Below are 15,335 nucleotides of genomic sequence, written 5' to 3'. Positions count from 1 at the left end.
AGTGCACACATACAAAACATGCATATTTATTAAGTCTCCTAACTGTACCCTAAAGACATTATTTAGCACCTGTGACTTATTTCCTATCTTAAATGACCACTAGAGAAGTAAATCGGAATTGCTTTCTCTTTATCTCCTGGAAGTATAGTTTCAGGAGATCGAGGGGAGGTGGGCGTGTTGGGGGCAGGGCCCGACCGATCGTGTCATTTGCCCCCGCCACCTAAACATAAATCACATTTTCTAACCAATTAGAGCATGGGCGGGGCCACAATGGTACACGATTCGTGTTCTAAGACCCGCCCATCAACCATTTTGGATTGGGGTGGTTAGGAACCCGGGAGGTTGCACTGCTCTCCCGGTAGGACTCCCAGAAATTTGGGAGTCTCCCGGACATTCTGGGAGAGTAGGCAACTATGAAGCATAGCCTCTTCCCAGCATTTGAGGTTAATAATGGAAGCTCTCCAAGGGGGTGGATGCTTATTAGCTTTAAAAGCATGTCCTTAGCTTTATTAGCTCAGACCATGGTGGGCAGGCTGCTTCTCCTGAAATTTTGTATAGATTGAAGGCCATAACCTCATCATTATATCCACATCTATGCAAATATAGTTATCAGGGCCACAGTCAATATAAACCACAAGATACAGCACTGGAAGCTGGAATACCAACCTTTATGTGTACATGAGTTCACAAAAACATATACACTTTATTTATACAATATTAAAATCATTTACTCTAAAGACATATATAAATTCAACCCACCAATATAAATCACAATAGCCAACTTGTTAGAAAATTCTATGATAGCCAATATCTTTTTCTGTGGATACTAATCGGTGTCTCAGTGTTAAATGTGACAGCAAGATGTAATCAGAGCACATTTGGCAGTTCAAACATATTCAGTACTACTTTGTCATGTAACATTTCATGCATGAACATTATTTGTAATATAAATTTCTTAATTTTAGTAATCCATGTCTGAAACAATAGCATTTAAATGAGGTTTGCAATCGGTGGTGTCTCATAATTTCTTATATAAAATGCAGATTTGGCTGCAAAATGGGCATAATTTATGCTTTAAAAGGTTGCACGCAATCGTCATGCTGTTGATATATCAGTCATCATCATTTTGATGACAAAGTCTGGCTATAAATGTATTTTTGTTTTAATTAATGTCAAATAGAACTACAAGTACCAGCATGTCCTGATATCCAGGGTCTGCTGGCACCTGTAGTGCCACTGTAATAAAAAATATAGTAAAAAAAAATACATAACACATCATGTAAAATGTTCTTTATTAAAAGAAAGAAATAAAACTCCCCCACACACCCATCTTCTCATATTTCTCCTCTTTGATTTTTTTGCAGCTGGTAAATACATTTGAACCCCTGCCCCTCCAAAAAAAAACGTGGAACCCTAATGATAGGCCCGTTGCATGACAAACCGTAATCAATACAAAACAACTTTGCTCTGATTGGTCGCATTATGAGAAAGCTTGAAGGACAGCAAGATGATACGCTCTGTATTTCTAAGAAGCAGCGAGACCCAACATGGGCTCTCAACATAGAAACATTTTGGCTATGATAACCACAAATCCTATTTGATCCTTAGATCTTTGTAAGGATATCCTTAGGTCTATCCCAAGCATGTTTACATTGCTCTACAGCATTAGCCTCTACCACCTTTGATGGAAGGCCATTACACTTATCCACTACCCTTTCTGTAAGTTAATTTTTCCTCATATTTCCTCTGAACCTACTTCTCTCCAGTGTCAGTGCATGTCCTCGTGTTCCAGTACTTCTCTTCCTTGGAAGAATGTTTCCCTCCTGCATCTTGTTAAAACCCTTGATATATTTGAAAGCTTCTATCATGTCCCCACTTTCCCTTCTCTGCTCCAAACTATACCATACTTGCCAACTCTCCCTAAATGTCAGGGAGACTCCCTGAAATAGGGGTGATCTGCCTCACTCCCTGAAGAGTCTGGCATTCTCCCTGATGCTGAGCCAGTACAAGACGTGGTTGGCGACGCCATCTGTGGCATGATGACACAGTTCAGAAATTGTGTCCTATGTCCGTGTATTGATGCCAATGGAGGTTGCCATTATCAAGGAGACCAAGATTTAATCAAAGACTGACAGGTAAGACAACATGACTTCAGTAATGGAGACAGAAATATAAAAGACACTTCAGTCTCTAGAGATTCATTAGCTGCTTTTCTTAAACAAATAGTTGCCTACTCTCTCGGAATTTCCGGGAGACTCCCGCATTTCTGGGAGACCTCCCGGGCTCCAGGGAGAGTAGGGCAACCTCCAGGTTCTCACCCCGCAATAGATGGGGATGGGGCTTAATGATGCAAATATTGCGTCATCTTAGCCCCACCCCCGTTGAAATTGACCAAAATTGGTTAGGGGGCGGTGCCAAATGATGCGGTTCATCAAGCCCCACCCCCACACCCCCACCTCCCCCGGGATATCCCTGAAGACGAGGAAAAGTTGCCAACTATGAACTATACATTATAAGATCTTTTAGTCTTTCCGGGTAAGTTTTGTGATAGGCCATGCATTATTTTAGTTGCTCTTCTTTGTACAGTCTATAACAGGGGTAGGCAACCTGCGGCTCTCCAGGTGTTGTGAAACTACAAGTCCCAGCATGCTTTGCCAGTAGATAACCAGCAGGTAGTTGGCAAGGCATGCTGGGATTTGTAGTTTCCCAACACCTGGAGAGCCGCAGGTTGCCTACCCCTGGTCTATAATGTATTTATATCCTTCTGGAGATATGGCCTCCAAAACTAAACACAGTATTCTAGATGAGGCCGTACCAATGACCTATACAGTGGCATTATTACTTCTTTCTTGGTGCTACTGATTCCTCTCTCTATGCAACCAAGCATTTGGTTTGCCTTTCTCATTGCTTTGTTACATTGCTGACTTGTCTTTAAGTCACCTGAAATAGTGACTCCTAGATCCCTTTTTTCCTCAGTAGCTTCAATTATAGTGCCATTAATACTATATTTAGCATTTGGCTTCTGAGACCCAAGTGCATGATTTTGCATTTTTTGGCATTAAACTGTAGTTGCCACACTCTTGACCATTCCTCTAGTCTATCTAGATCATCAACCATTTGTTTTACCCCTCATGGTGTGTCTAGCCTGTTGCATATCTTTGTGGCATCTGCAAAAAGGCATATTTTCCCTTCAATACCATTTACAATGTCACCAATAAAGATATTAAAAAGCACTGGTCCAAGTACGGATACCTTGGGTTCTCCACTGGTAACCTTTCCCTCCTGTGAATGCACTCAATTTACTACAACTTTCTGTTTTCTATCCTGCAACCAAGATCTTATCAACCTGTGGTTGAAGTGGAAATTTGTAAGTATGGTGTGGGAAATGTAAGTGAATGGAATTTGATAGGTTTACAATGAAGGCAGTAGGAGACGTGACGATATGGTAGATCACCATATACCAGCCCACTTCGAACACTGGTCTCAACACTACCTGCAATAAGCTACAGGGATTTAATGTAATTAATTGATATATTTTAGTTGTAAAACAAAATGAGCAAAAGTCTATCTCTTGTTATTTATCAAACCAAGTATCTTTCCCCAAAATCTACATTTGTACCCTATACAGTATATTGGCCATTTTATATGAAATATAAATGAGTCATTAAGTTTTTAGACAAATTCTAGCTTGAAAAAAAAAATCACAATCTGCAAACCTAATCATTAAAACATGTGCAAAGCTGAATTAGAATTCGCTCATATTCATCACTTCATCTCAGATTTCAGTAACTTTCTCTAGTCACCACTTGCCGTTTCAGTGTACAAGGGCGTCAGCTATTCATTTTTCTGCTGCAACACAAATGATTAAGTTGTTTCCTGAACACTTATGTGTCAAGTGAGCGCTGATGTTGAATAGACAACACATATCAATGAAACTGCTGTGAGGATGCGTCTAGATTTATAATCATACTTGCCTTCTCTCCCGGACTGTCTAGGAGACTCCTAAAATCCGGTATGTCTCCCGAATTCTGTCCCCGATGGCCCTCAATGACGCGATCCACGGCAAATCGCATCATTTTGGCCCCGCCTCCGTGGCAAAATGCAGATTCTTGACCACCCTCCTCCACACCCCTTGTGAGGACACCGGGGTTATTACCAAAGCTCTCTAGATACCCGGTCCTCTAGGTTCACAGGTCACACAGGTAAGGAGACAGGAAAGAAATAATAATCCCTTTTATTAAACAAAGTGCACACACTTAGTAAAATACAACAGTGCTCCCCAAGGAGAAACTTGTTCCCCCCCACCAAATATATCAAGTGTCAGAAAATCACCAGTGCAAGTAAAACTCCCCAACAAAATCCCCAGCAGGTTACCTCCAAGCACAGAGTCCTAGCAGGCCCAAACTCCTGGTAATAAAATCCACAGCTGACAATCCAAGTGGGCCAGGGTTTCTGATCCTTAAGGTGGGTCTGTGTATCTTGCTGATCCCAGCCGCTCGGCCAACTCTCCACCAGCTTGGTGGGACCCTGGGTATCAGTCTCCCTACGGATGTAGGCTCACCAATTCCCCAGAATCTGCGAGGGTCTCCCGATGGAGTGGTAACAGAATCAGTCCTAGAGGTACACTGTCCGATCTCTGTCAAGAAGCTCCTGCCTCAAGCATTCCTTTAAGGCCCTGCGAGAATACGGTTACTCTCTAACAGGTCCTTGCTGTCTCCAGCTTCTCCAACAACACCCCCCATCCCCCAGACAGCTCCTTTTTGGTCCCTTCTCACCACCCCCCCCCACTCACTGTCCTCTTGTGATTGGTGGTGTGAAGAGTTTGGGTGGTAACCGGGGTGGAAATAGTGCATGACATCAGTGGTCACCCCTTGCTGTGATGGTGCCATTCAGACTGTGTTGCAGACTTGCTAGAACAATAGTTAGCAAACAGGGAGAGACCCCCTACTGATTTTAGATAAGGTCCTGACCCTCCTTTTTTTAACCCGTTCCACTACTTTTTGATGTCACAGGGTCCACAGCTGATTCACACTTCCTGTGAGCTGCCTCTCCCCTCCCTCTCTGGACACCACAGTAATAACAGATCTGGCCACCGGGCGGCATTTAATAACAGAGTGGGCCATGGTTGTTCAATTGGCCCACTGAGGACAGACCGGGTTGGCACGATATTCTCAATATAAGGCCCGGGTCTGTCACACCCCTCTTCAGGGTTTTTTACGGAGGGAGATCCCTCATAGTAAGCAAGTATGCTTTTTATTTACACTAGTAACTTCCTAGCTTCTGTATGCTGACTCTTGAACTTTGGTTTTGACACAATGTTTAATCCTGTAGTGCTTTGGTGCTTTACATCAGCTACTTTAAACCCTTGCTCCTAGAATAGGATGTTGTACTGCATTTTGGAATCTCCTAGTTCCTTACACCAAGTCATACTATCTTGTCTGGCCTATGGCAGTGGAAGCCTGATTGGAGATGGTATTGAATTAACTCCAACTGTTAATCTCCTTTGAATCAGAGGGGAGAAAGATTAACTAATAACTTCTGATTTATCATCCAAATGATTAGACTATTGTGAGCCCTCTTTTCAATTTTACTTCTACACAAGTCCTCCTATATTTTGTCTGGCTTTCCAGGAAATATCTATGCCTAAGACTGGGTACACACTACAGTGAAATGCTAACAATACGATAGTTCAATTGAAAAAGAAAACCGATCAGCATGCCGATTCATGTGTACACACTATACATGATTACCTTCAGATCTGTGCACTTCATCGGTCATAACCACCAGCTAGCAGCATAGTGTCTGTAACATAACTGAGAGAGCACCTAAATTACATTAACCTAGCCGGTCCTTATTTATAGCGTGCAGCCAACTATAACATCAGCTACAGTTTTTGTCAGATTATTGTGAAATGAAATGAGTTATAGCTATTAACTATGTGAGGCGCGTCTATCAGAGATCGTGAATGAACCAGGAACCTATCCAGCAAGTTTTATGCAGCCGTAAAGAATGAGTTAGAGGTATTAGTTATATATGGGGGATACAGAATTAATAAGTATAATTATTATATTTGGCGATGTGCAAGTTTTTCTTTCTTTTCTTGAGTTCTAATTTGTTCTGCCTGCTCACTGCAATGTCAGCGCTGACAATGACCCACACCGGTGTTTACATATATCTAGCTCCTACCGAGCCGGAGCTGGTAACCGCATCCATCATTATCACCCAGTACAGTGACAGCCCCTATGTACCCGACCAGCCCAACTGTACAGAGCAGGTACATGGGTGGTGGGGCGGGTATTAGTTGTGACAGCACCTGGTCATTGTTACCAGAGACTGGCAAAGTTAACGTAATTTGTAACTGATTGCACTTTTTGGAATGGTTTTTTAAATTAAGCTTTAGCGGTTTGTAGTCCAGGGCTGCTCCTAGCACAGAGAGAGCGCAGTACGACACAGCAATCCTCAGAACGGCGACCAGCACATCCAATTTATGGCAATGAATGGCATTCTGACAGGCAGTCTGGCATTCTGACAGCTACAAACACACACCTCTGCTGCTAAATTGTCGTTTCAATTCTGCAAAGTGCATGCATACACACTGTAGAAATGGAATAACATTGTTCCATTGTTAAATGAGTGGTACACACTCACCTCCTCGCTCCAGTGTCACCTCGTCCCCTGTATCTGGTCACATGATTGCATGTCGGGGTGGGGCGTTTGCATTCTGTGTATATAAACTTCATTCCGACACTCGATCAGTGTCAGAGCAACTTGTGTGTGTCCTGACTCTGTTCCTGCGTACTTTGCTTTGCTTTCCTTCTTGATCCCGGTGTACCAGTTTCTGCCTCTTTGACCATCCCTGCTCTCTTGCATTCCTGGCTTGCTGACAACCTGTGCTATCTTCCTTTAGTATTACAGACCTCGGCTTGCCTTGACCTTGATTCTGCCTGCTGCTCCTGTACTCAGCTGCCAGATTGTGTTACCAGACCCGGCTTGTCCCGACCTTGCTTCTGCCTGCTAATTCAGTACTCCGCTGCCAGATTGTGTTACCAGACCCCGGTTTGTCCTGACTCGGATTTTGCCTACTGAATTGTTCACTGTCAGTTTGTGTACCGGAGCCAGCCGTCTGACTAATCTCTTCATTGCCTTCTTCTGGCCACCTATTCTTTTGCAGTGCTACATCTAAAGGCTGACCTGTGGACCGCGACCTGAGAGATCTTGGCAGCAAAGCCCATCCCTCCCTGTGGCACTTCTTGGTGAACACTGGGGAGCTCGTTAGACTCCACACCACTGGGCGGCGCTAATCTTGATTAGCACAGGGATCCCATTCTGTATTTTACCACAAGATTTTCAGTTAATGATATCATAAGCTTTGAAATGAAAATCATTTATTGTTCCAGGTTACACATTATTGTGATATCGGACCACTCAGTTGTTTATTGTCTGATTGCCCAATAATCTGGTGAAAAAACACTGTAGTGTGTGCCCTGCTAAGTGTGACAATGTGTAGAAGATCTGCCCTACGGTTAAGGCAGCTATGAGTGGACAACACTAACTCTAGGTCCCAGATGTTTCTGAAAATATCACATGGCAATTCTCAACATCTACTTCAACTATAGATACTTTTTATGTTTCTTCACTGTGCCATACATACATGTTACATAAATATTTTACGATACTTAGTTTTAGCCATTACTGACACAGCACAAAATGACCGCATTGGTCAGATTAAGTCCCTCAAAGCCAGTTAAATATCCTACACTCTGGTATGGCTGCTAATATCCTGAATAGACTACAAACAATGCTTCTACAACAAAGCTGATGAAGCGGATTTTATTTTTGTTAGTAAATTAAGGCAAAAGAAGGCACTCGCTCTGCTTGGTGAGATCAAAACCATAAAGAACACCTTTACAAATTATGACACACAGGAAATTGTAAAAAAATTTCAGGACAATTCCAAAACTCTATACAGTTGTTAGGGCCCACGACCACCAGGATGAGCTTTTAGAACAGTAGTGTAGAGATCTTCACCTTTAATAGCCGCCTTTCCCATAGAGCTTTATGTGCTCACAGGTACTCAGATTCCCCCAGGTCTTAGGCTCAGAGTAGTAAAAGCAGATGGCACCGTTGGCACTAGCCCAGACTGGCGCAGGTGGTCAGAGGCAGGCCGAGGTCAGAGGTCCGTAAAAAACAGCGAAGTCCATAATACAAGCCAAAAGGTCAGGGTGACGTGCAAACAGGCAAGGGTCACAACAGCAGATCAGGCAAATAGAAATCCAACAGCAGGTCAGCACAGCACAGGACTGTAACGCTATAACCGGCAGGGAGGCTAAGCCCTCCCTGCCTTAAATACAGAAGGTAGCCAATCAGGGTCTTGCCCTGAAACCATCCCCAGGCACTGCCTAATAATTAAATTACACAATTAATTAACCCGCAGGCTGTTTTGACTTTAGCGCTGTTCTAGCAACGGTCGGCTCAAGAACCAGGAGGGACTTCCCGGTCGTCTTCACCAGTGAGTGGAGCGAGCCACGGCGGCTATGGACACCGCTGCGGCTCATAACAACAGTCTGGGTTAACCCTTATTTAATTTGTTTCCCATGTCAGGTATTTAATATTCCTTGTTCAAGGAATTGCAGTCCTCAATTAGACGAAACACAGACACTGACCCCACGTCAAGGAAAAATATAATTGGGGGGACTGCTCGATAAAGGCTGAATCAGTCACTTATTTCCAATAAGATTACAAGACAGTTCTATAAGACCAGTTCTGAATGTCAAAGCTTTGAATCAATATTTGAAACCCAAGAGGTTTCCTATGGTATCCCAGACATTCCTTACCTTCTCAGAAGGACCCGAAGCACAGACGCCTTCATATTCTATTGTAGAGACCTCTTATTTCAGTGGACAGTTATGGTCTTTAGCTTGTTTATTGCCCCTTACACTTTTGCATGGGTCATGAAAGCGGTGGTGTCACATTTGAGTCAGCAGACCGTCCAATGTATCATTTTCCTGGACGACATGCTATTAGTGCACCCAGACCATGAGTCCCTTTTGACACACAGGGATTTCATCCTTTTCTGTTAGCAAGCCTGGGGTTCTTTGGGACATCCCAAAGTTGGTATTTATCCCTTCTGTCACGAACTCCCAGCCTGTCCCAGATAAATAAATTTGAACAACTGGCCATGACTGGTGTCACCTTAGTCACTTAGCAATGAATACACATTTTCTGCCACCACAAAGGATTTATTATGGTGTCCTTACATTCACCAAAACCATATATTAATGTAAATCACATACAGTGGCGATCGCCCCCCCCCCCCCCCCCCCCTTAGCAGGGGCTAGCTGCCGACAGCTGCACACTGTGCAGGTCCGTTCGGTAGTGACAGTGTGCTGCCTGGCTGCTCTGAATGTGTTTTAAACACAATCAGAGCAACGGGGCAGCATACTGCCACTGCCGAGCGGACCTGCACATACTGTGCAGCCGCCGGCAGCCTTAGAAATCAGAAATGGGGCGGGGCCTAAATCGCCCCTCCCCCCAAAAAAAATTGCCCCGGGTATATCAATAGTCTAGATCCGCCCCTGATCACATACACATGTAGCATGAGTCTCCCTGGGTTTTGTAAATTCACAAATAATCACGTAGAACAAGCTAGATTAAATGTATTTAATCTGAAAAATGTTTCCAAGGCTTAATTACAAAAAAAATGTAACAACAAGATATACAATAAAATTGCACAAATAAGTTTCAGAAAATAAAATAGGAAATAAAATCAGAGTCACTACTTACTAAATGAGTCCTGGGGGTAAAAGTACCAAGGTGCGATTTTGCAAATCCAGCGATTTTCTTGGGAGAATTGAAACTCGCTCATGTATGAACCTGAGATTTCATGTAAAATCGCCAGAGATGTATGAAGCTGCGATTAAGCAAACTCTCCTGAGTTTGCTGTAAAATTCGCTAGATACAACACGCTGCTTGCTAGCAGCATGATTACTAAACACATCACTGTTGCACTGCTCTGTCTATACAGCCGGAGGTTCGGCAGCTGTCAAATGTGTAAAAATAGCTAAACGTTTAAAAAAAAGCGTGGGGTCCCCCCCGCCCGGCCACTATTAGCCCTAGTGCTACCAGCCTACTGCTGGTTATGCAAAAATCGGGGAAAAAAATTTGCGTGGGGTCCCTCTGATTTTCACATAACCAGCACTAGGCAGACCAGCCAGGGTGGGTGGCACTATAGCAGGAGGACATGCGGCAAGGGTCCCCCTGCCATAACGACAAACCCACCCCAGGTTGTTCAGCTCTGGGCTGAATTCCCTAAGGAGTGGGGTCCGCCAAAAAAAAAAAATGAGCGGGCCCCCCACTCTAGTGACACCCAAACCAGTGCTGAAAGCACTAGGGCTCTTCCTATACCCCTGGACAGTGGGTGTAGAGTAATAATGGAGAAAGTTAATGTAAAAAAAATAAAACAGATGCCATTTTGTTTTGTGGAAGTCCCAGCCAGCCCAGCTGCCATAAACAGTGTGGGCATGCTGATACTTGTATAACTACAAGCACCAGCATACCTATCACAGCCAGGGCATGCTGACACTTGGAGAACCACAACTGCCAACATGCCCTAACACCCATGGCTGGTCAAGACCTGTAGTTCCACAAAAAAAATGTTACTGAAACCACCACTCCCTGTTTTAAACCACCAAATTAAAAATAATAAAACCTTAATAAAATCAATACACACATTCATACCACATAAATTTATTAAAAATAAGAAAACCCCAAAATACTCACCAATCAATCAGATTTCTTGTTCCTTCATCAGCAGCTTTTAATCCAAAAATACTTGAAAACCAGGCTTGTAAATATTTTCTGTTCTTCTTGGCCAAAAAGGCCCCCTTGTTGCTTGCAGTTTTCTTTTCTTCTGTCCAGGCTTCACTGCTGCCCAAACACAGGATATCTAGAGGGGAGGCCCCAAATGTTGGATTTCAGAACAAAACAAAAAAAAAAAAAAAAACAACTTCCTCTCGCATGCCCCCTTGCCAACCAGATTTTTTTCACAAACCCCTTGTCTACAAACATTTAATAAACAGCTTAATGGTTGAGCAACCATATATTTTTTTTAGTATTTGCCCACTACTTGGCTCTCCTCTGTTGCTGTCTACTAATGTATTCTGTAGATGTAATATTAAATATACTAACACATGCAAATATATAGAGAAAGGGAATGTAAATGATATAGATAATCTAGACCGTTCTATAATTATTTGAATTTGTTAATCTATTCTGTAGATGTAAAATGAATTATACCAATAGAAAGCAGCAAAGGAGAGCCCAATAGATGGCAAATGCTAATAAACATTAATGGTTCCTTAACTCTCCTAGTGTAGCCCTGTTTGGTGAATAACAGTGGTGCTTCATTATGCTTCGCTGCAATTTGTCACCGCACTATTATAGTACATAAACCCCATAGTCTCTTACTTTTCTTTAGCATCCTTTCTTCGTCCCCTTTCTATAGCATCCACCCCCCCCATTCTATAGCATTCATTCACCCCCCATTCTATAAGATCCTTCCTCCCCCCTTTCTATAAGATCCATCCTCCCCCCTTTCTATAAGATCCATCCTCCCCCCTTTCTATAAGATCCATCCTCCCCCCTTTCTATAAGATCCATCCTCCCCCCTTTCTATAAGATCCATTCTCCCCCCTTTCTATAAGATCCATCCTCCCCCCTTTCTATAAGATCCATCCTCCCCCCTTTCTATAAGATCCATCCTCCCCCCTTTCTATAAGATCCATCCTCCCCCCTTGCTATAAGATCCATCCTCCCCCCTTGCTATAAGATCCATTCTCCCCTCTTTCTATAAGATCCATTCTCCCCTCTTTCTATAAGATCCATTCTCCCCTCTTTCTATAAGATCCATTCTCCCCCCTTTCTATAAGATCCATCCTCCCCCCTTTCTATAAGATCCATCCTCCCCCCTTTCTATAAGAACCATTCTCCCCTCTTTCTATAAGATCCATTCTCCCCTCTTTCTATAAGATCCATCCTCCCCTCTTTCTATAAGATCCATTCTCCCCCCTTTCTATAAGATCCATTCTCCCCCCTTTCTATAAGATCCATCCTCCCCCCTTTCTATAAGATCCATCCTCCCCCCTTTCTATAAGATCCATCCTCCCCCCTTGCTATAAGATCCATCCTCCCCCCTTGCTATAAGATCCATCCTCCCCCCTTGCTATAAGATCCATTCTCCCCCCTTTCTATAAGATCCATCCTCCCCCCTTGCTATAAGATCCATTCTCCCCTCTTTCTAGAAGATCCATTCTCCCCCCTTTCTATAAGATCCATCCTCCCCCCTTGCTATAAGATCCATTCTCCCCCCTTTCTATAAGAACCATTCTCCCCTCTTTCTATAAGATCCATTCTCCCCTCTTTCTATAGCCTATTTTCTGTACTCACCTTCACTCCTTCATTTTTCTTCCTTTCTCTTCTTGCACACCTCTAGTTTCTTGCTTTTGTCTCTGCCTGACTCTTGTCTTCTCCTCTGCACTGGCAGCGTTGTGATGTCACGACGCTGCCAGTAGCTGGGAGCCAGGCAGATTTTAAATAGAGGTGCTGCACTGTAGCAGCACCGCATAGTTCTGCAGGAGAGCATTATTGCGGGCGGGCGATCTGCCGTGGGCAATCGCACCACCCGCATTCAATTAACTAATTATTAATAATTACTGTGACCCCGGCCTCAGTGCCACCCCCAGAGGCAGTTGCCTAAGGTTGCCTAATGGTGGCGCCGACCTTGGGTGTGGTCATGCCACACTGGTGGCATTGCTGTGCCACATGGTGTGGTAGCAAGACAGTCTTCTTTAATGAGGACAGTTGGGAGGTGTGAGGACCACATTGGAAGATATTTATTTGAAGGGGCTGCAATAAAATGTTAAGAATATGAATGTAGTCATGGGAAAGAGTATCTGTACTTGATCTAATATGCCTCCAAAAGCCTGCTAATGACAATTTACCTGCAGGGCTTTGGATAGGAGCTACTATAGAAGCTAATATTTTTAATATGCACTGTTCTTACTGAGGGGCCTATGCATTAAGCTTGACACATAAAATATGCGGAAACTACTGTTTGTTAATCTGCTTCTCCTTCAAAATATTTGGCAGAGTTCACATGAATAAGTGTACAAGTCCTGAAACAAATGTTTCCCTTTATAGCCTTATTTTTTTCTTGCAATATTTCAGCTTCAAATGTCTAGATGCATTTATTATTTTATTACACTTGTTTGACTCATTACAAGGTAAAGGTCACCTCGTTTGTCGAGCCACTAGTTTAAGCTTTGCAGTCTGTGATTACTATATACTACGTGTTTGCTACACAAGTCACCTGGAATCACTGCTCATTCAAATTACAAATGCAATCATTGTAATGAGATTAAAGGCACCTCCTTGTGTCTATGGGCATCGTCTGCTGAATAGAAGTCCTACGTGTTTTTTTTTTTTTTTTAAAACTGACTTTGTTTAATTCCCCTGCATAACAAAAGTATATAGCATTCAGCACTTAAATTGTTTTATTGTGTGATATTCCTCCAAATGAAATTTGACACCCAGATTGAATATTCATGTTACACAAGCTGAACACATGACAGAATCGGAACCATTTTGCAAGAAGTATACATACCGGTTTCCCAAGGCTGCACAACAAAGCAGAGTAAAATCTATCAAATGAAAGTTGTAAATACGTGTCTGAGCGAGGACTTGATGAACCAGGGGGTCATAGTAATTCTGAAAGGATTGAGCCCTCATCAGCAGCCCTGGAGCAAGTAAATAGAAAGCCGCAATGACTTTAGACTACAGTGCAGTATTTGTTCCCATTAGCAGCAGCTGTTGCCGTATGACGGCTCTCACACACTTGTAACTTGACAATGTTAAGTTAACCCTTTGCTTACCAGCTGATTGCCTAAACCAAATAGTAGTTTTCACTGTACCACATGAGCATAATCTGTGTCCTTGTTTTAGACGGCAACCCCGTGTTTAATCCCACCAGACCAGAGGCTAACAGTTTTGAGGTCTGGGTCCTTGTGTACTTCCTGGGTGTTTATTTTATGCCTGCTCTCCACATGGAAAGATTGCTTTGGGGCCGTGTAACATGGATTGGAGGGGAGAAGACGGTGGTCTGTAGTATGGTGATTGAAGGGAAGAGAGGGTAGTCTTCAGCCCTCTCACTCCATATCTCTTTATTTTGTGGCAGAATCCATGGGTCTTAAGGACTGGCTGTGTGCTTTCTGTTGTGTGAGACTGGGATGCATCGACAACCCTAAAGAGAAACAGCCTTTAGTCAAGTAAGTAACTCGTCTTATTTTTTATTGATAGCTTTATTTATATAATATATAATCCACAACAGTACAATTGTTTTCAATTATTTAACTCCTTGATCTAGTTTTAAAACAAATTCTCTTTCCATGTTGTGTGCTCCTCAACTTTAATACAGAATACTTATCGTTTATATAAATACATGCTACTGGCAACATAGTAACTGGTGCAGAGTGAACAGTGTTTGAAAATCATTTATAAGCTATTTTGCTAAGAACTCTGGAACTTGTAAATTATTGCATTAGTAGTACTTTGATTCTCTTTTTTTAACCTATAGACTAGAACCTATAGGTTTGTTTACCTATAGACTATTGTAGAGACTGAAATTTTGGGGTCTGAACCAATATGCAGGCCATAATTCACGAAGAACTAATTACATCACGAGTCATGAGGTACAAGTTTTCAGCACCCCAAAATGGCAGCTTCCAATTGCAATAATATTCATGCGTGTGGTCCAAAATCTAACAATAGCAACTTGACCTGAATGATTTGTCTCCCTACTCTCAACCCTATCCTCCCCCACACACAACCTAAGGTGTTGTATACACTGCTGCTGTGTACCAAGTCTTGTACAAAGTGCACATACTTGGTATATTTCTGGGGTAGCACCGTTGCCTAGACGTACCTTTGGGAAGAATCCTGGAAACATGTTTTTTCCCCTTTAGTTCTCCCTATAAAAAGACAATAGAAATAAAAGGGCTTTCTTTTCATTGCAAATTGGAAAACCTATCTGCTCACACCACCTCAGCCAACAAAAAAACTTGTGAAACTTGTTTGGACAGACTAAGTCTAAAATTGTTATTCCCCTTGAAGACTACACATTTCTAAAATGTAGGGGTGTGCACCGGCCACTTTTAGTGTTTTGGGTTCTGATTAGCTTGAGGTTTTGGGTTCTGATTTGTTTTGCCAAAACAGCTGACGAAAGGTTTTGGTTCTGATTTAGGGTTTTGGGTTCTGATTTATTTTTAAAAAAGCATAAAAAG

At 42.7% G+C, this 15,335-nt stretch overlaps 1 protein-coding gene across 3 annotated transcripts in view; it reads left to right on the top strand.

Annotated features, from left to right (window-relative positions):
- MREG (melanoregulin) overlaps positions 1-15,335 on the top strand; it is a 72,724-nt gene that overhangs the window by 25,364 nt on the left and 32,025 nt on the right. The window contains exons 1-2 of one of the 3 annotated variants that reach the window (XM_075180342.1): positions 2,060-2,135; positions 14,231-14,321. In XM_075180342.1, the coding sequence (XP_075036443.1) occupies positions 14,236-14,321 (86 nt within the window). In that variant the 5' untranslated portion in view covers positions 2,060-2,135; positions 14,231-14,235. Of the gene's footprint in view, positions 1-2,059; positions 2,136-13,614; positions 13,803-14,230; positions 14,322-15,335 lie in introns of those variants that run through there. The other 2 variants (XM_075180341.1, XM_075180340.1) reach the window with 2 other exon arrangements.

The sequence above is a fragment of the Mixophyes fleayi genome, chromosome 7, assembly GCF_038048845.1.
Source record: "Mixophyes fleayi isolate aMixFle1 chromosome 7, aMixFle1.hap1, whole genome shotgun sequence".
Classification (NCBI taxonomy): Eukaryota; Metazoa; Chordata; class Amphibia; order Anura; family Limnodynastidae; genus Mixophyes; species Mixophyes fleayi.
Note: the sequence above shows the minus strand (reverse complement) of the source record. Positions and strands in the feature narration are given on the sequence as shown.